This window comes from Phocoena sinus, chromosome 8, assembly GCF_008692025.1.
Source record: "Phocoena sinus isolate mPhoSin1 chromosome 8, mPhoSin1.pri, whole genome shotgun sequence".
NCBI lineage: Eukaryota > Metazoa > Chordata > Mammalia > Artiodactyla > Phocoenidae > Phocoena > Phocoena sinus.
The window spans coordinates 62,852,949-62,876,892 of NC_045770.1; the positions used below are offsets into that span (position 1 = coordinate 62,852,949).

General features: G+C 40.6%; 1 protein-coding gene across 3 annotated transcripts in view; it reads right to left on the reverse strand.

Moving 5' to 3' along the window:
* The window catches only part of RIC3 (RIC3 acetylcholine receptor chaperone), a 55,310-nt gene extending 40,421 nt beyond the window's left edge, over positions 1–14,889 (reverse strand). For all 3 annotated transcript variants that reach the window (XM_032641350.1, XM_032641353.1, XM_032641351.1), the window contains exon 1: positions 14,766–14,889. In XM_032641350.1, the coding sequence (XP_032497241.1) occupies positions 14,766–14,889 (124 nt within the window). The remainder of the gene's footprint in view (positions 1–14,765) is intronic.
* Positions 14,890–23,944: the final 9,055 nt, after the last annotated feature.

A 23,944-nucleotide genomic window follows, 5' to 3' on the forward strand; every position in this document is an offset into this window, starting at 1 on the left:
GATAGTGGACTTTTCAACTATAGAGAAATGAATGCTTCTTGGATTCAATTCTAAAAAGGATTCTTTTTTTTTTTTTTTTTTTTGATGGAGTGGACATGGAAGGGAAGAAACTTTTTTTCTGGTTATATAAGAAAAAAAATGCATACCTATAGAAAATTGAGAAAGTAGAGAAAAGTATAAATAACAACCACCCATGTTTCCATGACCCAGAAATAACCACTGTTAAGATGATGACCTACTTCTTCCTAGTGAATACATACAGTGAATACATCTTTACTTTTCATTTATAGTATACAATTTTCCCATATTATTTGGAACTCTTCATGAGGAGAAGAAAGAGAAAAGGAGATCCAAAATGTATTAAAAGAGATTATGGCTGAAAAATTCCCAAACCTAAAAAAGGAAACAGATATCCAGATACAGAAAGCACAGAGGGTCCCAAACAGGTAAACCCAAACAGACCTACACCAAGACATATTATAATAAAAATAGCAAAAGTTAAAGGGAGGATTCTAAAGGCAGCAAGAGAAAAACAAAGAGTTAATTACATAGGCTCCCCCATAAGGCCATCAGCTGATTTCTCTACAGAAATGCTGCAGGCCAGAAGGGAGTGGCAAGATATAGTCAAAGTCCTGAAAGGGAAAAATTTGCAACCTAAGGTACTCTACCAAGCAAGATTATCATTTAGAATAGGAGACAAAGAATTTTTCAGACAAGCCAAAACTAAAAGAATACAGCAATACTAAAACTATCCCCTAAAAGGAAATATTGAAAGATCTTCTCTAAATAGAAGAATATATAGAAAAGAGAAAATCACAATTGGAAAGCAAATCACCTAAATAAACCAGTGCACAGATTTTTAAAAAAATCAAAAAATTTCTGTGAAAGTGATGATAACCACAATGAACAGCAAAACGATGAACATGAAGATGTAAAAGAGGACACCAAAATCATAAAATGTGATGGAGGAGAGTAAGAAAACGTAGATTTTTAAAATTTCCTTGAGTGTGTTTGAGCCTATATGACTACTAGTCTAAGGCAAGTAGATATGCAATGGAGTTAACATACTTGAAAAACAGGGTTATCACAAATCAAAAACATAAAACAGACTCACAAAAACCAAAAAGAAGAGAACGTAAGTATAATACAAAAGAAAATCATCAAACCACAAAAGGAAAAACAAGGAAAAGGGACAAAGAAGAAATATAAAATCAACAGGAAAATAATGTTTAAAATGGCAATAAATACCTATCTGTCAATAATTACCTTAAACATCAATGGACTAAAATGCTCCAATAAAAAGACAGAGTGGCAGATTAGATTAAAAAACAAAAGCCTACAAGATGCTGCCTACAAGAGACCCACTTTAGGGCAAAGGACACACACAGACTGAAAGTGAGGGGACGGAAAAAGATATTTCACGTAAATGGAAATGACAAGAAAGCGGGGGTCACAATACTCATATCAGACAAAACAGACTTAAAACGAAGGCCATAAAGAAAGATAAAGGACACTATATAATGATAAAAGGTTCAATACAAGAAGAGGATTTTACGCTCATCAACATATATGCACCTAATATAGGAGCATCCAAATACATAAAACAAATACTAACAGACATAAAGGGAGAAAATGACAGGAATACAATAATAGTATGAGACTTTAACACCCCACTGACATCAATAGACAGATCTTCTCTGGACAGATCTTCTAGACAGAAAATCAGTAAGGCAACAGAGATCCTAGATGATACAATAGAACAGTTCACATTTTCAGGAAATTACATCCAAAGAACCAGAATACACATTCTTTTCAAGTGCACATGGAACATTCTTTAGGACTGACCACATACTAGGACACAAAACAAGCCTCAACAAATTTAAGAGTATAGAAATTATCAAAAGCATCTTTTCTGACCACAATGGCATGAAACTAGAAATCAACCACAGAAAAAAGAAATGAGAAAAAAGCAATTACATGGAGACTAAACAACACGCTACTAAAAAACCAAACAAACAATGGGTCAATGATGAAATCAAACAGGAAATTTAAAAATACCTTGAGACAAATGACAATGAAAACACAACCATACAAAATTTATGCGATGCAGCAAAAGCAGTTCTTAGAGGGAAGTTCATAGTGATACAGGCCTTCCTCGAAAAGCAATAAAAACTTAAATAAACAACCTAACCTACCACTTAAGAGAATCAGAAAAAGAACAAACAAAACCTAGAGTCAGCAGAAGGAAGAAAACAATAAAGATCAGAGAGGAAATAAATAAAATAGAGACTAAAAAACAATAGAGGGCTTCCCTGGTGGCAAGGTGGTTAAGAATCTGCCTGCCAATGCAGGGGACACCAGGGTTTGAGCCCTGGTCTGGGAAGATCCCACATACAGCAGAACAACTAAGCCTGTGTGCCACAACTACTGAGCCTGTGCTCTAGAGCCCGTAAGCCACAAGTAGTGAGCTCACGCACCACAACTACTGAAGTCCATGTGCCTAGAGCCCGTGATCCACAACAAGAGAAGCCACCACAATGAGAAGCCCGTGCACTGCAACAAAGAGTAGCCCCCACTCACTGCAACTGGAGAAAGCCCACGTGCAGCACGAAGACCCAACGCAGCCGAAAATAAACTAAATTAAGAAAAAAACAATAGAAAGAAAAATCAATAAAATCAAGAGCTGGTTCTTTGAAAGGGTAAACAAGATTGACAAACCTCTGGCCAGGCTCACCAAGAACAAAATAAACAAAGTAAGAATTGAAAAAGGAGACATAACAACCGATACCTGCAGAAACACAGGAAACCATAAGGGAATACTATGAACAATTATATGCCAACAAATTTGATAACCTAGAAGAAATGGACAAGTTTCTAGAAACATATAGCCCACCAAAACTGAATCAAGAAGAAACAGCTAATTTGAACAGACCAATCACTAGAAGTGAAATAGAATTTGTAATCTTAAAACTCCCTACAAACAAAATTATAGGACCAGATGGCTTCACAGGAGAATTTTACCAAACATACAAAGAGGAACTTATACTGATCCTTCTCAAACCCATTGGGAACATTCCCAAAGACATTCTATGAAGCCACCATCACCCTGATACCCAAACCAGACAAAGACATCACCAAAGAAGAAAATTACAGGCCAATATCTTTGATAAATATAGATGCAAAAATTCTCAACAAAATATTAGCAAACCAAATTCAACAACACATAAAAAAAATCATATGCCACAACCAAGTGGGATACATCCCAAGTTCACAAGGATTGTTCAACACACACAAATCAATCAATGTGATACACCACATAAACAAGAAAAGACAAAAACCACATGGTCATCTCAGTAGATGCAGAAGAAGCATTTCACAAAATTTAACATCCATTCATGATAAAAACTCTTACCAAAGTGGGTATAGAGAGAACATATCTCAACATAATAAAAGCTATTTATGACAAACCCACAACCAATGTAATACTCAATGGTGAAAAGCTGAAAGCCTTCCCACTAAATTCTGGAACAAGACAAGGATGCCCACTCTTACCACTTCTATTCAACATGATATTGGAAGTTCTACCCACAGCAATCAGACAAGAAAAAGAAATAAAAGGTATCCAAATGAAGGGAAGAGGTAAAATTGTCGTTATATGCAGATGACATGATACTATATACATAGAAAACCCTAAGGACTCCACACAAAAACTACTAGAAATGATAAATGAATTCATCAAGGTAGCAGGATATAAGATTAACATACAGAAATTGGTTGCATTTCTTTACACTAACAATGAAATATCAGAAAGGGAATGTAAAAAAACAATACCTTTCAAAATCACACACCCCAAAATAAAATACTTAAGAATAAACCGAACCAATGAGGTGAGAGTTGTATGCTAAAAATTATAAAACATTAATAAAAGAAATTGAAGAAGACTCAAAGAAATAGAAAGATATCCCATGCTCTTGGATTGGAAGAATTAATATTGTTAAAATGAGCACACTACCCAAAGCAATCTACAGATTTAATGCTATCCCTATCAAATTATCCATGACATTTTTCACAGAACTAGAATAATCCTAAAATTTATTTATAAATAATCCTAAATTCTGGGTCCATAAAGGACCCAGAATTGCCAAAGCAATCTCAGAGAAAAAGAACAAAGAAGGAGGCATACGCCTCCCAGACTTCAGACAATACTACAAAGCTAAAGTAATCAAAACAGCATGATACTGGCACAAAAACAGACATATGGATCAATGGAACAGAACAAAGAGCCCAGAAATAAACCCATACACGTATGGTCAATTAAGCTTCGATAAAGGAGGCAAGAATATACAACAGGGAAAAGACAGTCTCTTCAGCAAGTGGTGTTGGGAAAGTTGGACAGCTTACACCATACACAAAAATAAACTCAAAATGGCTAAAGACTTAAACATAAGACATGACACCATAAAGCTCCTAAAAGAGATCACAGGCAAAACATTCTCTGACATAAATAGTACCATTGTTTTCTTAGGTCAGTCTCCTAAGGCAATATAAATAAAAACAAAAATAAACAAATGGGACCTAATCAAATTTACAAGCTTTTGCACATCAAAGGAAACCATAAACAAAACAAAAAGACAACCTACAGAATGGGAGAAAATATCTGCAAATGATGCTACTGACAAGGGCTTAATTTCCAAAATATACAAACAGCTCATACAACTTAAACAAAAAACCCAAGTGAAAAATGGGCAAAGACCTAGACATTTCTCCAAAGAAGACATACAAATGGCCAACAGGCACATGAAAAGATGCTTAACATCGCTAATTATTAGAGAAATGCAAATCAAAAGTACAATGAGGTACCACCTCACACTGGTCAGAATGGCCGTCATTAAAAAGTATACAAATAACAAATGCTGGAGAGGATGTGGAGAAAAGGGAACCCTCCTACACTGTTGGTGGGAATGTAAGTTGGTGTAGCCACTATGGAAAACAGTATGGAGGTTCCTCAGAAAACTAAAAATACAATTATCATATGATCCAGAAATCCCACTCCTGGGCACATATCCAGACAAAACTATAATCCAAAAAAGATACATGCACCCCTATGTTCATAGCAGCACTATTCACAGTAGCCAAGACATGGAAACAACCTAAATGTCCATCAACAGATGAATGGATAAAGAAGATGTGGTACATATATAGAATGGAATATTACCCAGCCATAAAATAGAATGAAAGAGTGCCATTTGTAGCAACATGGATGGACCTAGAGATTGTCATACTGAGTGAAGTCAGAAAGAAAGACAAATACCGTATGATATCACTTATATGTGGAATCTAAAAAATAGGACACAAATGAACTTATCTACAAAACAGAAATAGACTCAGATATAGAGAACAGACTTGTGGTTGTTGGGGGGGGCGTGTTGCGGGAGTGATGGAGTGGGAGTGTGGGGTTAGCAGATGCAAACTAGTATATACAGAATGGATAAACAACAAGGTCCTACTGTATAGCACAGGGAACTATATTCAATCTCCTGTGATACACCATAACGGAAAAGAATATGAAAAAGAATGTATATGTATGTATAACTGAATCACTCTGCTATACAGCAGAAATTAACACAGCATTGTAAATCAACTACAGTTAAAAAAAAGAAAGTCCCTCAAAAAAAATAGGTATGGTACACAGTATCAGATTTCAAGTTCAGGTATAATTAATACTGTATTTGTATTGTCTACCCTGTTTATAAATCCACAGTGATCCCAGACAAACTGGTATTTTTTCCCCTTTGATTTCAAAGAAAAAGAAAACTGACCACCAAAACAGACAAAAACCAAAAAAAACTCCAACCCCTCATGAATATAATTTATTAGATTCATAATAGTCTATCATATGGATGCATGATAATTTATGTAACCATAAATAACAGTAATAATAATAGTAATAATAAAGTAATGGCTTATAAATGCTAATAAAGGAAACCATGATCCCTGGGAGCCAGCATTCATTAATTCACCCAATTCACTAATTCCTTTATTCATGAATACTGATTTTCTACAATGTGCAGGCCTGGTCTAAAGTTGGAGATACAGCAGTGAACAAAACAAACAAAAATCCTTACCCTCATGGAACCTCCTTTCTAAATGGGAAAAGAGATAATACACAAGATAATGATAAATACTAAAGAGAAAAAATGAAGCAGGCAAAGAGGATAGGATGTGTTGGGGGGAAATAAAGATTTTAGCTGGAGTATCCAGAGAAGGCTCAGGAGATGAAGACCTAAAGAAGATAAAGGAAAGGCACATGGCTATCCAAGGAAGAGCATTTTAGGCAGGGGAAACAACAAATGCAAAGGCCCTGAGGTGGGAGCACACCTGGCATGTTCCAGCAACAGTGAGAAAGCCAGCGTGGTCAAAGCAAAATGAGAAAGAAAGGAAAAGGAGAAGGAAATGGGGAAGAGGATTAAGTAGGTCATGTACAGACTTTGTCTTTTCATCTGAGTCAGGAAGCCACTGGAGGGTTTTATGGAGGGAGAAACTTATGCTTTAAAAGGATCAGTATGGATGCTATGTTGAGAACAGACTGAAGGGAGAAGGGAGGAAGAAGGTGGACCACAGTCTAAAACAGACAGAATAAGATGGAGTAAAGTAATCAAACGACCAACTGGTTTAATGACTACACAAAAGGTTTCAGTGAATAGACTGGGGTGACCTGAAGAGCAGTTTCAAATGACTGATAGATTTAAAAAAATAATTTGAATGGTCAAGAAGGCATGCTAATCAAAAGCAAGGGTGAAATTGTGAAAAGAAATTATGAGGCAGTCAGAGACATCTGAATGCCGACTGGATATATAATGACATTAAGGAATTATTGATTTTTTAGGTGTGATAATGATATTGCGGCTATTTTAAGAAGAATTCTTATTTTTTAGAGATGTATACAAAATTATTTACGGATGAAATGATCCAATGTCCGGGATTTGCTTCAAAATAATTGAGTGTATGGGGGGAAAAGTAAGTGGGGATATACATGATCCAAGATGATGAAGCAGGGTGATGTGGATTCATCTTACTACTCTCTCTACTTTTGCTTATGTTTGAAAATGTCTAACAAAAAAGTTTTTAAAAAAAATCAAGAATGGCATATAGCTGAGAGAGATGGTAAAACAAATACACTGAATGGAACGATAAATATTCTGAAAAAATGTCAAGAGGCTGGAATTCTGGACCAGTAGATAAAATGCAACAGGAAAGGCTAGAAACTGCTATATTTGGTTCCAAAACATCAAGTGAATGTACAAAATGGACAAAACCTAGATGAGTAGCTCCTATTTAAAAAAAAAAAATGTTTAAGATTCTAATATACAGCAAGGTCAGCAAGTAAAATGCCAAAAATCTAAAGCAATCCCCAAGATGCATTAATAGAAGTAAAGAATTTTTAAAAGGGGGGTGGGGGGGTGTTCTTCCATGAGCTAACTGGCTTACACTTGCTATCGTTTGCCATCTAAGAGGGCTATGTTTAGATACTTGCAACTATGTCATATGAGGAATGGATGAGGCAGCTAGGGATGTCAACTTAGGAAAAAAGATGGAAGAAGGGGATGTGATACTAGTCTGCAAATTCCTGAACTCATCATCTTTCCCCTTTAATCTACTTTGCTTCATTACTATTTTGGTAAAGGGTGTTACCATCTATGTATTCACCTAAGCCAATAAACTGAGAATAATTCAAGATGCCTCCCTCTCTCTCACACTCCACGTCTATTTAAAAATGTCTCTTAACATTGTTTTCTTCCTTCCTATCCAACTTGATGCCTCCCCTGCTCCATTTACTCCTTCTTCCTGTACCCCTATTTCCCTTTGGGAATCACTCTCAACTCCACAGTGGTCAATCAGTATACTCTTTCTACCCACAGCACTGCAAATAGCTTAACTCAAGCTATTAAGATGGGAGGATGTGTTAGCTGGAACTACTGGGAAAGAATAGGTGTGGGAGGAGGGGGAGGGGATAAGAGTAAGATGGGAGTGAAGGAAGAGTTCAAAAGAACAGAAACATTCTTTCTCTGGACAGTTAAGTGTGAGGAGGTGATATCTGGAACTGTTGCAACTATTTTTGCTACCCTGAGAAGTCAACAGACAGAGTCAACTTGAGAAGGAACCCAGAAGTGAAAAGGACACAGAAAATCAGATTGTGAATCTCTAGATCAAACCACACAGGAGGCCAATTCTAACACAGGGTCTTTTCATTTGGACTAATCAATACAGTCTCTTTTTGACTTAAGACAGTTCAGCTGAATTTCCTGTGACTTATCATGAGAATCCTAACTGAAGAGCCCAAAGACACTCGCTTAATGATGCTCATGTCTCAACTGGACTACTGCAACAATATTCTCCCTGAAACAATCCTCACGATACAGACTTTATACTGTTGCCAAGGTGTCCTTTCAGACTGTATGTTTCTCTTCTACTCATAAACTTACAATGGCCTCCTCTACCTTTAGAATACTATCCAAACTCCTTAAGTATGGCAGAAAAAAAAAATCTTTACAATTTGGCCCCAAGTCTCATCTCTTACAACTCTAAAGCTATTTCAAGGCTCCGGGTGTTGTTTTTGCTCTGTGTTCCCTCTTCCTGGAATGTTCTTCTTAATCTGGCTAATAAAAACACTTTAGAATTACCTCCTCAATTTAGCCAAGGAATGCAAGGTTGGTTTAACACCCCAAAATCAATTATGTAATGCATCATATCCACAGAACGTAAGACAAAAACCCCATTATCGCTTCATTAGACACAGAAAAAGCATTTGACAAAATTCAACACCCCTTCATAACAAAAATACTCAACAAACTAGGAATAGAAGGGAACTCCCTCAAAGGGCATCTTTAAAAAAATCCACAGCTAGCATTACCCTTAATGGTATGAAAGCTTTCTTAAGATTAGGAACAATCAAGGATGTTCCCTCTTCATTGCTTCTATTCAACATTGTACTAGAGGTTCTAGCCCAGGCAGTTAGGCAAAAAAAAAAAAAAAAAGAAAGAAAGAAAAGGCATGTAGATTGGAAAGAAGTAAAACAATCTCTGTTCGCAGAGAACAAGATCATGTATTGGAGCTAATAAACAATTCAGCAAGTTTGCAGAATACAATATTAATACACAAAAACTGTGTTTCTAAAAAAATAGCAAACAATTTGAAAATAAAATTAATAAAATAATTCAATTTACAATAACATCAAAAAGAATAAAATACTCAGGAATATATTTAACAAAATAAGACTTGTATACTGAAAACTACAAAGTTCTTTGAAATCAATTAAAGACCTAAATAAATAAAAAGAAATCCTGTGTTCCTAGATGGAAAGACTTAATATTGTTAAGATGGCAGTACTCTCCAAATCGCTCTACAGATTCCACACAATCAAAAATCCCAGCTGGCTTCTGCAGAAACTGATAAGCTGATCCTAAAATGTGTATGGAAATGCTGGGCCACAAGACTCAGAAATTAATCTTGAAAAAAGAACACAGTTGGAAGACTTAATGCTTCATGACCTCAAAACTACAAAGCTACAGTAATCAAGACAGTGTGGTACTGGCATAAGGATGGGTATATATGATATTTGTATCAATGGAACAGAATTGAGAGTCCAGAAATAAACTCTCACACTTACAGTCAATTGAATTTCAGCAAGGGTGTCAAAACAATTCAATGTAAACAGAATAGTGTTTTCAAAAATAATGCTGGGATAAATGTACATCCACATGAAGTTGGACTTCTACATCACACCATATATAAAAATTAACTCAAAATGGATCAAAGACTTAAATATAAGAGTAAATACTATAAAACTTGAAACATGAGCATAAATCTTCATGACCTTGGATCTGGCAATTATGTTTTTAGATATGACACCAAGAGCAGAAGAGAAGAAAGTAAGTCAGACGTCATCAAAATTAAAACTTTTCTTAAAAGGACACCATCGAGAAAGTGAAGACAACTAAGTGGAAGAAAACATTTGCAAATCATATATCTGATAATGAACTTGTACCTAAAATACATAAAGAACTCGTACAACAATAAGAAACCCAATTTAAAGATGTGCAAAAGTCTGAATACACATTTCTCCAAAGAAGATACACAAATAGCCTATAAAAGATGTCAATGTTGTTAGTCATCATGGAAATACAAAAAAAAAATCACAGTAAGATACCACTTCACACCCATTAGGATGGCTATAATCAAAAAGGCAAGCAATAACAAATGTCGGTGAGGATATGGAGAAAGTGGAACCCTCACACTAATGGTGGGAACGTAAAATGATGCAGCCACTTTGGAAAACAATCTAGCAGCTCCTCAAAACTGCTGAGAGTAATCATATGAGCCAGAGATTCCACTCTTAGTTCCAGCCACACTAAAATGCTTACATGTCCCAAATGCATATACCCAAGAGAAACCAAAGCATGTATCCATACAGAAATCTGTACACAGATGTTAGCAGCAGTGTTATTCTTAATAATCAAAACCCAAAATGCCCTTCAACTGATGAATGAATAAAATGTGGATGGAATATTCCACACAATGGAACATTATTCAGCCATAAAAAGTAATGAAGTACTCGGGCTTCCCTGGTGGCGCAGTGGTTGGGAGTCCGCCTGCCGGTGCAGAGGACGCGGGTTCGTGCCCTGGTCCGGGAGGATCCCACATGCCGCGGAGCGGCTGGACCCGTGAGCCATGGCCGCTGAGCCTGCGCGTCCGGAGCCTGTGCTCCGCAACGGGAGAGGCCACAACAGTGAGAGGCCCGCGTACCGCAAAAAAAAAAAAAAAAAGGAATGAAGTAGTGATAAATGCTACAACATGGATGAACCCTGAAAACATGCTATGTGAAAGAAACCAGTCACAAAAGATCACATATTGTATGATTCCATTTATATGAAATGCCCATAACAGGCAAATCTATAAAGACAGACAGTAGATTAATGGTTGCCTAGGGCTGAAGGGGTTGGGGAGTGTTGAAGGGTGATGGCTAAATAGTATGGGTTTTGGGGCGGGGAAAATGATGAAATATTCTAAAGACTGATTGTGCTAATGGTTGCACAACTCTGTGGCCATGCTAAAAACCATTCAGCTACACACTTTAAATGGATGAATTGCACAGCACGTGATTTATATCTCAAGAAAGCTATTACCAAAAAAAAAAGGCTCTCCTTCTCCATGACACCTTTCTTGAGCCACCAATAAAACTGACCATTCTGGGCTTCCCTGATGGCGCAGTGGTTGAGAGTCTGCCTGCCGATGCAGGGGACATGGGTTCGTGCCCTGTTCCGGGAAGATCCCACATGCCGCGGAGCGGCTGGGCCCGTGAGCCATGGCCGCTGAGCCTGCGCGTCCGGAGCCTGTGCTCCGCAGTGGGAGAGGCCACAACAGTGAGAGGCCCGTGTACCGCAAAAAAAAAAAAAAAAAAAAAATACAAAAAAACTGACCATTCTAACATGTGTCTCCCCACTTCCCTGCAAGGATTTGAGTACCTGTAATTGACACTTTTTTGCACTTATTTAATGTCTGTTTCCCTCTACTAAACTGTGGATTCCTTAAGGCAGGGATTTGGCTCATTTTTTCATGGAATTAACAATATTTATATGTTGTGTGTAAACTATGTAAAAGTATACATCATAAATATTTGCTAAAAGACTATCCTAACAGTTGTTACATGGAAAAGGGACTGTGCTTGTTTCACATATATGCCAATGGGCAGAAATGGAAACTATTGATATAATGGCACAAATTTTAGGAATTTTCAAATAATCAGGGCTGTCCCTTTATTCAAAACAGGGGTTTCTGGGTTCTGTGGATTCTCTGAGTTGATTCTCAAATTCTGAATGTATGTATAAAAAGCATGTGCATTCTTCCTGGGAAAAAAATCCATAACTTTCATCAGATTCTCAAAGGGGTATATAACCCAATAATGGTTAGGATTCACTGTTTTTAAAATGTCAGTGTACCAGGGCAGGGATTTTAGTTAGCAAATTTCAGTTACTGGAATACATCATTCAAGGTAGGTTTTTGCCTAGATTATACTACTTTGGTAATTAATGCAAAAAGAGAACTCACAATATTAGTATCTTCATAATCTTATTCATTTAAAAGTATTTATTGACTATCCATTATATTGTCCATTATATGCCAACTGCTGAAGAAATAACAGTAAACAAGACAAAGTGCCTGCCCTCAGGAGCTTACATTCTAGAAGGTGGAGACAAAAAAAGAGTAAATAAATAAGAAAATGTATCATATAGTAATGCCTTCAACAGAGAAAATAAAACATGATGAAATAGGGAATGAGAGGAGTGTAAAGAGTTATTTTAGGAGCAGGAGGCTTTTTAGGACATAAGCCACTGTGTCTCCTTGCATGGCCTCGCAATAAACCTTTCTCTGCTCCAAACGCCGACGCTTCGTCGGGCACGTGAACTTGCATTAATATTTGTGCCTGTTCAAACGACAGACGGTGCAACTTTTCAGTGACTCCTTCATCTCCTATGTTCACCCAGAGGTTCTTTCTAAGAATCATCTCTTAATCTCTCCCTTCTCCCTCCTCTCTTCCTGCACTGTCCTTACCCTCAAGGGTCTCTCAGTCATCAACATTTACAGTCTAGGCCTCGTATGTGATAGGATGAAGTTAAGTGCAGCACATGTGTGGGACACCTGGGGTCAGGAGGTGGCCAGGAACGACTTCCCAGAGGAGGTATATTTTGTCTTCAGACCTGAAATGTTGTGTAAGTCATGTGGGGTGTGGTGAAGATGGAACTTGGGGTTTTCTAGCACAGGAATAACAAAGAGGCATAAAATAGATGAATTCATAAATAGAATGTGAACTTGGTTAATTGCATGTTATTGGGTCCGGCTTCTAACCTTTTATTTCCCTCGCTTTGGCATTAACCTCTAGAAAACATAATTATTTTTAAAGCCCCTCATTATCCTCCCCACTTCTAGGCACTTTTCGTATTCAAGTTTTCTTCTGCATCTGCCAAACTAAATCTTCTCTAAGCTTGGCTTCTTAGTTTCTCTGAACTACTGAAAAACCTGGAAAGACTTGATACTGAGCAGGACACTGTGGGGCTCCTGGGCACAAAATTCTGTGTCCCTCATTACTCGATTACAGAAAATCGGCTTCATTCCCCAGAGTTCCAACTAGCAGGTTCAAACAGTTGCTAATTAGGGAAGGGAGGAGATGCGGAGACAAGGGAGGAACAGTGAAAAGAAACAGTAGTGTCAGAAGTTCCTTAATGGTCCAGTGGATAGGACTCAGTGCTTTCACTGCAGTGGCCTGGGGTTCAATCCCAGGTTCCCCTGGTCTGGGAACTAAGATCCCGCAAGCCACGCAGTGTGGCCAAAAAAAAAAAAAAAAGTTATTTTAGCTAGGGTCATCAGGGAAAGTCTCTCTGAGGAGATCACATTTGAGCTGAAACGTGAGCAATGAGAAGGAAGCTGAGGAAAAAACACTTCAAGAATGAAGAGAACAGAAAGTGTAAAGATTCTAAGATGAGAACATTGATTATTACCACCTGCATTAAGAGAAAAAGCCATGTCTAAACGCCTCTCTATACAACATTCAGAAGAGTGTCTCCCACTCACAATGAATAGAACTTATTCAAGATAATTCAGCATAATGAAAATTCACTGTGATAAGAGACTATTCTAGACAAATCTTTACTGCTTAGGGTCATCACAAATTTACTCTTCTTCAATGCAGACAATATCATTAGACAAAGTGAGTAAAACCTTTGGGGTTTTGTAATAAAACAGAAAGAAGAAAAAAAAACAACATGTACTTTTTTTTTTTTTTAAGAAGTCTCTCCCAGGTAGATAGTCTTACAAACAAAGATTACCAAGCAAACTCTATAAACAATTATGAGTTCGATCTGCTCTCCATCCCTAGAGCTTGGTGCTTTGCATTTGTAGTATTTATTATCTGTGAGGTACAAGAGGGTGGAGTTACAGCCAGTGTATACAAATTAGACGGAAATGAGTTTCAGTTCAAAAGCAGCTGTCCAACAATCAACAGGTTAAATATTAGTGTAAGTGTGGAGACTGTAAAACCATGACTCAAGTTAGCGTAACTTCATGACCTACAAAGAACTGTTCCAGTTCTCCCAGCCTTGTCATCCCTGTCGTGTTACACTCACCCATAAAGCCCCAGAATGCAAACCAAAGAGTGGATTTTTAACTACCACATACATCATGCCAATAACAAAAGATTAACAAATACTTGTTCAGGTAAGGGGAACGCAGAGCTTTGTTCATCTCAGCAATTTAAATTCTTATTATTAAAATCTTCAAGTTATATTTACAAAGGCACAAAAAAAGCCTGAAGCAGTGAGCACCCAACACCAAACTGAAAGTACACAATGAATTAAGGTTAACAGTACCAATTCCAACTATTTCATTCAAATGCACGACAGAAAGCATATGGAAGCCCTGAAGAGGAGAATCCAAGAGGGAGCCCTCCTGACTCAGAGCACCTGAGCAGACGGTGACTAGTCTGCTAGGCCAGTGAGGGGAAGGGGCTGCCAGCAACCGGGGAGTGTGCCCAGGCTTGTCTGCGTGCGCTCCTGGTCCTGCCTGCGGTGGAAGGTCAGGAGGGACCCGCTCGGGCAGCTGCCCATTGGTGTCAAAAGAACCCAGGGGCTTGGCACCTCCCACACGCCGCCGGGTCCGCCTTCTCTAGCGGGGACGGAGATTCCCGGAGCCGCCCTCCCTGTAGCATCGCTTACCTTCGGTGAGCGGCGGTGGCTCCTGCCTCTTTCCACGGGACAAAAAGGCCTTGGGCAGAAGCAACGACACAGCCAGGACGAGCCCCGAGGCCAGGGCCACCCTCTGCACGGTGGAGTACGCCATGGCCACCCGCCCTCGCCGCAGGTGAGCTCCAACCGGAACCGGAACCAGAAGTGGAACCGCAAAGCCCGCGGCCTCCTTCGACCCCACCGAGAGCTGCGCAGACGGCGCCGCGCGAGGGACAAGTCACCAGGCGCCTCCGGCTCCGCGGCGGAGGGCTGACCTGCTCCCCCCGCGCGGTCACCTGGTGCAATGAGTGGTACCCGCGCCCTCTCATTTGTACCGACTAGACGCGCCTTCCACGCCCACCTGGGCGTTCTACCGTCGAAACAACCGATGGTCATCCCTCCTCTCCATCCCGCTCACCACACTGCTCACTCCCCGCCCCAGACCGCCCATTAATTTACTCGTTCAGGCGCCGCACCTCCATTGTCCATCTGCATACCGGGGTGATGATACTACAACGCAGCTGTAATGCGTTTTAAGCTTTCCATAGCTTCAGATCTTTCAAAAACTCCTCTTTATCCTCATAGAAAGGTCAAACTGCTTTCTATGACCTCAAGGCCCTGCGTGGTCTGGTCTTACCAACGCTCCGTGCAAACTAGATCATTTGCTATTTCCCCAGCATATTTCTTGCCTTCAGGGAATCTCTGCTTATCGTGTTACCTCTGCCTGGAAAATTACTAACGCATCTCCACCTGTTAAAAACTTCTCTGAAGAACAGCTGAAAGGTACTACCCTCATGAAACTTTTTTAGTCAGCCTCTCCTTCCTCTGTATCCCCACAGTTCTTCGTTACTGTCTTTATGGCTTTATTTAACAAACATTCTTTTGGTTCTTACTATGTATCAGACCCTGAAATGGCACTACAGAATCTGATGAATAAGATGGCTTCCGTAGATAGTTAACAGAAACAAGAAAATGCAGGAAAAATTATGGACTCTGGAGCAGTCAGCTCAACTGGAAGGAGGAGGAATGAGGACAAAACTCCTGAGAGTAGGTGAAATCTGAGTATTTGAAGAATGAGTAAGTTACTAGGCAGACAGGTGGGAGGAGTTAGAACGGTATACCAGGGAAAGGATGCAAAGAAAGCAAAGGCGTAAACTCGAAGCTTCCTTACGTGTTCTGAAAACTATTAGTAATTCATTTTAGCTGGGCCATGGGATTGGTGACAGGACATAAAGTGATAAGGCAATATAAGCAGGAACTAGGTTATGAGAAACCTGGATATAATTTCCAGTTAAACATGGCAGACGGAGCACACCCACTTATCTTTGTTTTCCCCAGACACCTCACAATAATGAAAATAAAAAGAGTGGATCAACTAAAAGACTAGAGAGAATGGGAGAAAACATGACAGCAGACAACAAATGTCAAAATTTTATAAGATGCAACGTTATCCAATAGAAATATAAGGCCAGTCACATGTGAATTTAAAATTTTCTAGTAGCCTCATTTAAAAGTGAAAATAAACAGGTGAAGTTAATAATATACTTATTTAACCCCAAATATGATCACTTCCACATGTGTAGCACTAGTCAGTCACATTTCAATGGCTTAATAACCACGTGCCTAGTGGCTACCATATCGGACCGTGCATGTTTACAGCATAAAAAGTTGAAGTGCCTACAGAGAGAAAGACTCTAAGAAGCAAACAAATTTGGCCTTCAGAACCTATAAAGTATTAGGAATTGGAAGCACTGAGTTCCTTTAAAGGCAGAAATGTGGAGTGGGACTGAATAAAGAAGGATTGGTTGAAAGTCTGTCAAGAAGCAGTTGATATCCTCCAAATCTGGCTCCTCAATTATTGCAGCCAGGTGGTTGCCCCTACTGGCATCACTCAGGCATCATCATCATTGATATCATCAACAGCACTGAAAGTTATTGAGCACGTCCTATGTTCCAGGTGTTTTCCATATCATAACAATTGATTCTCCTAACAACTTTATGAAGAAATATTACGATGTACCCACTTTACAGATGAGAAAACTAAGGAACAGAAAGCCTAAGTAACTTGACAACAACTACACAATATACATTGGAAGTTATTGTTTGAATCCAGGCATGCTTACTCCAAGACTTGCTCTCTTAACCACCAGTTTTACTTTCTGGAACCAGAGATGCTCTGGACTCACAGACAGCAGGTGCAGCTTAGGAAGGTGAAGACTGATGGGATAGTCTAAGAGGTGCAGAGGAATCCCAGATCACCCCCCAAATTCTCACTCGGGTGACTGGATAGACATTGATTCCATATAACAAGATTTTGAGAACGGAAGAATCAGATCTGTGAGAAAGATGAGTTCAGATTTTGACGAGTTGAGTTTGAGGTTCCATGAAATGTCCATGCAGAGCTGTCCAGTTGGGCATACGGGTCCGAAGCTCAGAAGAGACGTTTGGGCTGGAAACAAATATGGAAGTGATCAGCCCACCAATAGCAAATGAAGTCTGGGAGAAGATAACATTAGCAAGAACGCTCATGTAACTGATAAGAGGCCACAGTGGAAACTTAGGTTACACCCTTACGTTGAAATTCCCAAGTATGAGGACAGAAATGCAGTGGAAAAGAAGATACAGATCCAGGTGCTAAAATCTTGAATGAATGAGGAGTTACTGGAAGGATGAAAGGTGACAGGGACAGAGGGTGTAATAAGCAATCAGATGACACGCTCTTCTAAGAGTTGTAGTTTGTTTTCATAGTTGTAGCAGTGGCAGCAGCAGTCACTCGGAGGCATACTTCTAAGTGCTTTACATACACAAATCCTCTGATGATTATACAAAACTTCCTGAATAAATACCAGCTCTTACTAGTAACTATTTGGTCTAATTCTATTTTTTATGGTTCTACACTCAGAACAAACCTCTTTTCCTTTCACTTGCAGTCTCACTGTCATGGAACTTGAAAATTACTCCCTAGCAGCTTCTCCTGTGTTGCTGGCATTCTTATCCCTGTGATAATCGCCTTCCCAATTCTCCTGATTTAGCTCCTTTCTGCTTTCTTAACACCCAATTTCAGCACAGAAGCAAACTGCTCATGGGCCACAAGATCCAGGGAAGAGAACCTACCTTCCTCTGATGTGCAGTAAGCGGTCGAGAGGGGCTCTCTCAGCCTTAGGCCCAAAGAGAGGGGACCTCTGTTTGCCTCCTTCTCCTTGGAATCTATTTCCATTCTGCCTTGTGATGACCGGCGGGGCTCCCTGATATGAGGCCCTTGAGGCACTGCAGCTAGAGCAACTTAACTGCAGCTGCTTCCAACTGAGACTGCCTACGGGCCCCGAACTGTCCCTCCATGAGAGACATTGGAAAGTCACTCAGTGTAAAGTTGTCATATTCATAGTCATTGATCATAGTCTAACCTTTAGCCCTCTGTCAAACAGGCTGTTGACTTACTTCTATGACTTGTATTAGTGATTTTCAAACTTGACGTTTTTCTGATGACAGATCTTGAATCCAGAAAGCACGGTAAGCAGAAGGCTTGGGACGTCAAGGGGAGGAGATAGAGTCAGAATAAAATACGTACTGAGCAGTATCCAGTTGTTTCTGTTTCTCTGGGGAACTCTAACACAGTCACTTTAGCTATTTCCGAAGATGTATTTCCTCCTGTTATTGAGGCTTCTCCATCCCAGAGGAGATTCCAAGGATGTACCTTGGCCTCTGAAAACAATTTTAAAGAGCCTATAAGGAACCATAGCAGCTCCACTGTAGAGTCACAGACCCTCATTAAAGGCAGGAATCAGGGTGGTGAGCAGGGAAGTGAGACCCAAATATCCAGAAAACTGAGCAAGGCCTGTAACTTCAAAGCCCAGAATGAAAAAGCTAAAGGAGGCAAGCAGGAGATGGGACAGGATACACCCAAGAGGGTGTGTTGGACCAGGGCCTTGAGAGATGGATGGGATTTCTATCAGGGATAAGGGGGATGTGATAAACACCTGCCAGTTGTGGTTGTCCACAATCTTTTAAATAGCCTTTCTTTGTCAGATGTTAGACACATTGAGAACCTCACTTTCTCAATGTAGAATCCAACAAACTATATTTCCCCTGGCCACTGGGGTGCAGATACATAACTCTGTTTCCCCAGTCAGATGTACCCATGCCTGATTTCGGTTTGGAAGTTATCTAGGAGAGGAAACATCGATGCCTGGGCTGCCTTTTTTGACGGCCATAGGTGGTAGCAGAAACGGAAGCTCCCGCAGTTGGTGGCGGCCACAAGTAGCTTCCTAAAGGCAGAGCAGAGGCCACGCAGGTCTGGGGTCAGTGGTGGCAGAGTTCCCTTACTAGGCTAGTTCTGTGGAGTTTTCCCAAGGTAGTTCTGGGGGTTATTCCAAGCTCCAGAGCCCCAGTTTTCTCACCTGTGAAATGGAGACTATACCACCCCCTTCCCCTCCCTCCCTCCCTCCCTCCCTCCCTCCCTCCCTCCCTCCCGTGAGCTAGCAAATGTGATGGAGCCTGGAAGGCAATTGTGTGTGAGACCAAAACAGCAGCAGAAGCTGCAGCTCAAAGCATGTCCAATGAAAGGAAATTGGAATCCGAAAAGGGAAGATGGTTTCAGAGGAAAACCTACAGGGAGGAAGCCTCTAGAAGGCCCATATTCCTCACCCTAAAGCTCTACCCAACTGGGACTGTGTGAGTAAAGGTGAATGGCATGAGGACCCAGATTTCCTGGTGGCGAGGTGAGAATACCCTTACTGCTTTGCTACCAACACTCCTCGCTGGCCCCTGCCCCTGGTGACACAGAACAGAGAGAAGTCACAGTGGGATACCTTGGGCCTTTCTGCCTTCAATGAGAAGAAATAGTCTTTGGCTCCAATTAATTAAGCAAACTGATAGAAATTCCCTGCTTAAGTCACACTTTGCATATCCATAATCTCTGCACTACATTTTCTGTATACTTTGCCCCTGGGTAAAAAATGGTGAGCATTTAAATGCTTGCTCACATAATCTTGCTAAAGCACACTCCTGCCTATAAATATTCATGCCACTGCCGAAACATTTGCAAGCTTCCCCCAAAGGTGAAATGTGTGTAATGTACTTTGTCTTCTGGGTATAAATATTATCCAATACATTCTAGTTAATATGAATACACTAATTATTCCTGTAACCCTTTTAAAAAGGGTCATCTTCATGATGTGAATTTTTAAAAGATGTAATTACAGTAATTGGATACTTAATCTAATTAAAATTTGCTTTATCTTTAATGGGAATTTTTCTAAAGAGGCTGAATGACAATTGGCCTTTTGATAATGACTGTTTTCTTTCTGCAGGGAGATCAAGTTGGTGAAAACTGGAGAACCAGGCAGTTTTGTGTCCATCAGTGCCTTTCTCCTTACGACTCAGTCCTTCTGTAGTGAATATGGGTTTGGGTAACTAAAGAGGGTAGAGGAAAGGACCAAGGGAATCTTTCCCATTCCAACAGTTGAAGCTACTCCCCTTCCTAGGAAGCAGTCCTCTGCTCCCCTAGACTAATGACTGGTCCACTCATGATTGGGCATGTGACCTAAGCCTGCTAGATCAGGGTTCCTCACAGGGCTTGCTGGAACTGGAGCTGGAAAAGCAGCAGCTCCACGCTGCTTTGGGGGCCATGGGGCTGGAAGGAGTTGTTGTGGATGTTATAGGTGCTCCAGTGTATCCCATTGGTCCACCCTTGAGGTCACCTGCTGACAGTTCCTACACAGAATTTGGGGTCCTGTGTCTCTCTGCATAAGGCCATTCTCTGGCTGGGGGAGCAAGGTAGGCCTGCTGGAGAGCTCCCATCCCCAGAGCAACTCTCAAACAATGAGAGAGGGGAGCTGGGAGATAAATACCTCAGCTTCCTTGCTCCAGGTGGACAACCGGAGGGATTCTCCGCACACTCGTTCTGAGGCATCCCAGTGGAATTGGGCTCTACCTGCTCCAGATGTGACTGCTCATCCACACGCCCATTTTGGGGCTTCCTCCCGTCCCTTGTCTCACTTCCCCACTCCCTCATCATGCTTCTTGAGATCATCTCCCAAATAGAGCAGTGCACCCAAACTCTTGCCTTGGAGTCTGCTTTCAGGGAGCCCAAACTAAGACAGATACACAGCTGGGGATTCCAGATAACTGTTTTCTCCACCATGGGGAATAGGCCTGTCCGAAGGAGGAGAGTGAAGCCAGAAGAAACGAGCAGAAAAGAGGCGGATGGAGAGCGAGCCTGGTGGTGTTGAATCCTGGTTCCACCCCCAAGACTCTCCTTGCTCCTGATGCTTCCTTGATTCCTTGAGCTGCCCTGAATCTACCCCAGCTACGTGAGCCAACACATTCCTCCCATTTTTGGGGTGTGCATTAAGCTTACTTGAGTTGGACTTCTATCGCTTGCAACTGAAAGTATCATGACTCTTGCAACAAATAAGTGAATTTGCGCACAAAGCATTTAGAAGAGAGCTTGCCTCAGAGTAAATGCTACTACCATCACTGCTACTACTATTATTAAGTGCACATCGTTATTATTCAATGTCTAACCTGCTTCCAGAAAGGACTAGGGATCAAGGACCTAGAGCCTAGAGAAGAGTCATAAAGAAGTCAGTTTAATTCTAGCTAATTTCCTCCCTTTGGGCTTTTTTCATAACTTGATTGGGTTGATGCCCACTTTCTCTCTCGCTGGGAGATATTCATGCAATCAGTAACTATAGCTTTACTGTCTTCTTATTGATCACTAACAACGAGCAATTAAATATTATTCTATTTTGTTTAAGGGTCACATTGGTTTTGCTGTAATTTTGTTACCGAATCTGAGTGGCATAGACACTACTGCTCAGCATGAATGCCCAGTCAGGTTCAAGTCATGGCAGCTCTGACTGGCTGCAGGGTCACAGTAGGAATGTCATGAGCCCCATCCTCCAAAAAACACATTGAAAATTATATTTTATGACTGCCCTGCTATAAAGACATCTATGTTAATATTATATATTAAGACACTTTCTACCTAAAAATCCTTCTTTCCTTCTGACTTTCAGAGAAATTAAAGCATTTTAGTAACGTGGCTGCTTTCTGTTTTCCATGACACATAACAGTTTTTAATTGTATCAAGCATCATATAAGTAAAACGTTGCCATTTTTAGAAAAGTTGCCAGCAGACGTGTTTGCATTCTAGGCATGATGAAATTGATCTTGGCAGAGGGAAAATGCGTCCAGAAATCTTCTGGTTAGGCAAAGGCAAGGTCCAGAGGGTCATCTGGACTGAGTTGAGACAAGACAAAGGGGCTTCTCAGAATAAATTCAAGTGATGTTTTCCTTCAATGAGATATTGTTATATTGCAAAATCTGGGGCTACTTCTGGTGACCCAGGACAGGAATTTGACAGCCTAGGGTCTGGGGAAGAGAAGGCAGGGTTTGAAGGCTGGTGATTTGTGGAGGAGCTTGGGCTAATGGAGAGTCAGCCAGGAAAGAGCTCCCTGGGATGGGCAGTGCCTGGTGGCCTATGGATTTAATGCAGTGATATCCAGATTTTCCTCTTGCACTGATTCCTCTTATGATTTCTTCAAACCTTTAGAAAAGTCTGACACAACATGTGTCATTGGTGCTAGGGAATAAGGGAGGGGACTGTTCTCCACTCGGAGCAAGGAACTGTCATCTTGTAAGGCCAGGGCGGAGGCAGCAGCATTGAATCAGTAGAGAATGCTAATCCCAACAGCCAAGGTGAATGGAGGGCTGTGGGTCGGCCCGGTGAATGCAGAGAAGTAGGCTGCAGTGTATCCGGTCAAGAATGCACCTGAGGCAAAGGCTATTTCTCCCAAATGTACTGGAAGACAGTGATCCTTCAAGCGAAAGGGGCAGAGACAGGGGTTGGATCCTGCTATGAAGTTAGGGGGTCCCAGGCAGCCAGGGTTCGTAAATATCCTCACCTCTCTGAGTACGTCTCCCGGGATGTCTCTTCCAGCTCCAGCCACACTGGCCTCCTTGCTGTCACTCACACGTGCCTGGGCAGTGCCACCCTGAGCCCTTACACTGTGCTCTCTGTTGGGATGGTCTTACCCCAACCATCTGCATGGCTTGACCCCTCGAGACCTCCTTTAAGTCTTTGCTCAAATGTCACTTTTCTCAGTGAGATCTTCCTTGGCCAACGTTTTTAAGGTAAAACACCCCTTAGCCCCCCTGTTCTGCTTTATTTTCTTCCATGGCACTTGTCTTAGTCTGTTCGGGCTGCTGTAAGAAAGTTCCACAGACTTAGAGACAGCAGATCTTTATTTCTCAGAGCTCTGGAGACTGTAAGTCTGAGATCAGGGTGTTGGCAGATTTGGTGTCTAGTGAGAGCCTGCTTCCTGGTTCATGGATGACCGTCTTCTCTGTGTTCTCACAGGGTGGAAGAGGCAAGGGAGCTCTTTGGGGTCTCTTTTATAAAGGCACTAATCTCACTAATGAGATTATGACTTAATCACCTCCCAAAGTCTCCACCTCCAAGTACCATCACATTGGGGGTTAGGTTTCAGAGGGATGCAAACATTAAGTCTACAGCAGCAACTTATCACCTTCTGCTGCTTATTACTTTCATTTCTCTCCTGCCCCTCTCCTCTAGACTATAAGCTGCATGAGGGCAAGGAGTTTGCTTGTTTTTGCATACCCAGTGCCTAGAGCAGTGCCTGGTACATGGTAAATTTCAATAATATTTGGATGAACGAATGAAGATGATAATGTCTAGATTCTACAGACAAAGTGCTTTGGAAAAACTAAACTGATTGGAAATCAGTTTACATGCCTATTATATAACAGCTGAAAACCACAATTGGGTAAATAAAGTGGGAACAGGTTTACATTGAATGATTGATCATCCACATTCTTATGTTTGGCTTAGATGGTGTTTACCATGCTGTGGCTGGGTGGTTTTTAAATGGTGTTCTGTAGAAATTCAGGTGCTGTGGGGCTTCCTTTGATGTTTGTTCTTAATTTTATTTTCAAATATATTTTTAACTATTTTGAGAATAGAACACGTACTCGAGTGCAGTATATATTAAATTTGAATATATTGACAATTTCTGTTGTATTAACGAGCACTGTCAGGTTAACTCATTTTAAAAAAACTACAGCCTAAGGATAAAGATTCTTCTGCCATTTATATAAATATATTTGGATTTCTTATAAATTGTGTTCATAAAAGGTGATAAGTTTGG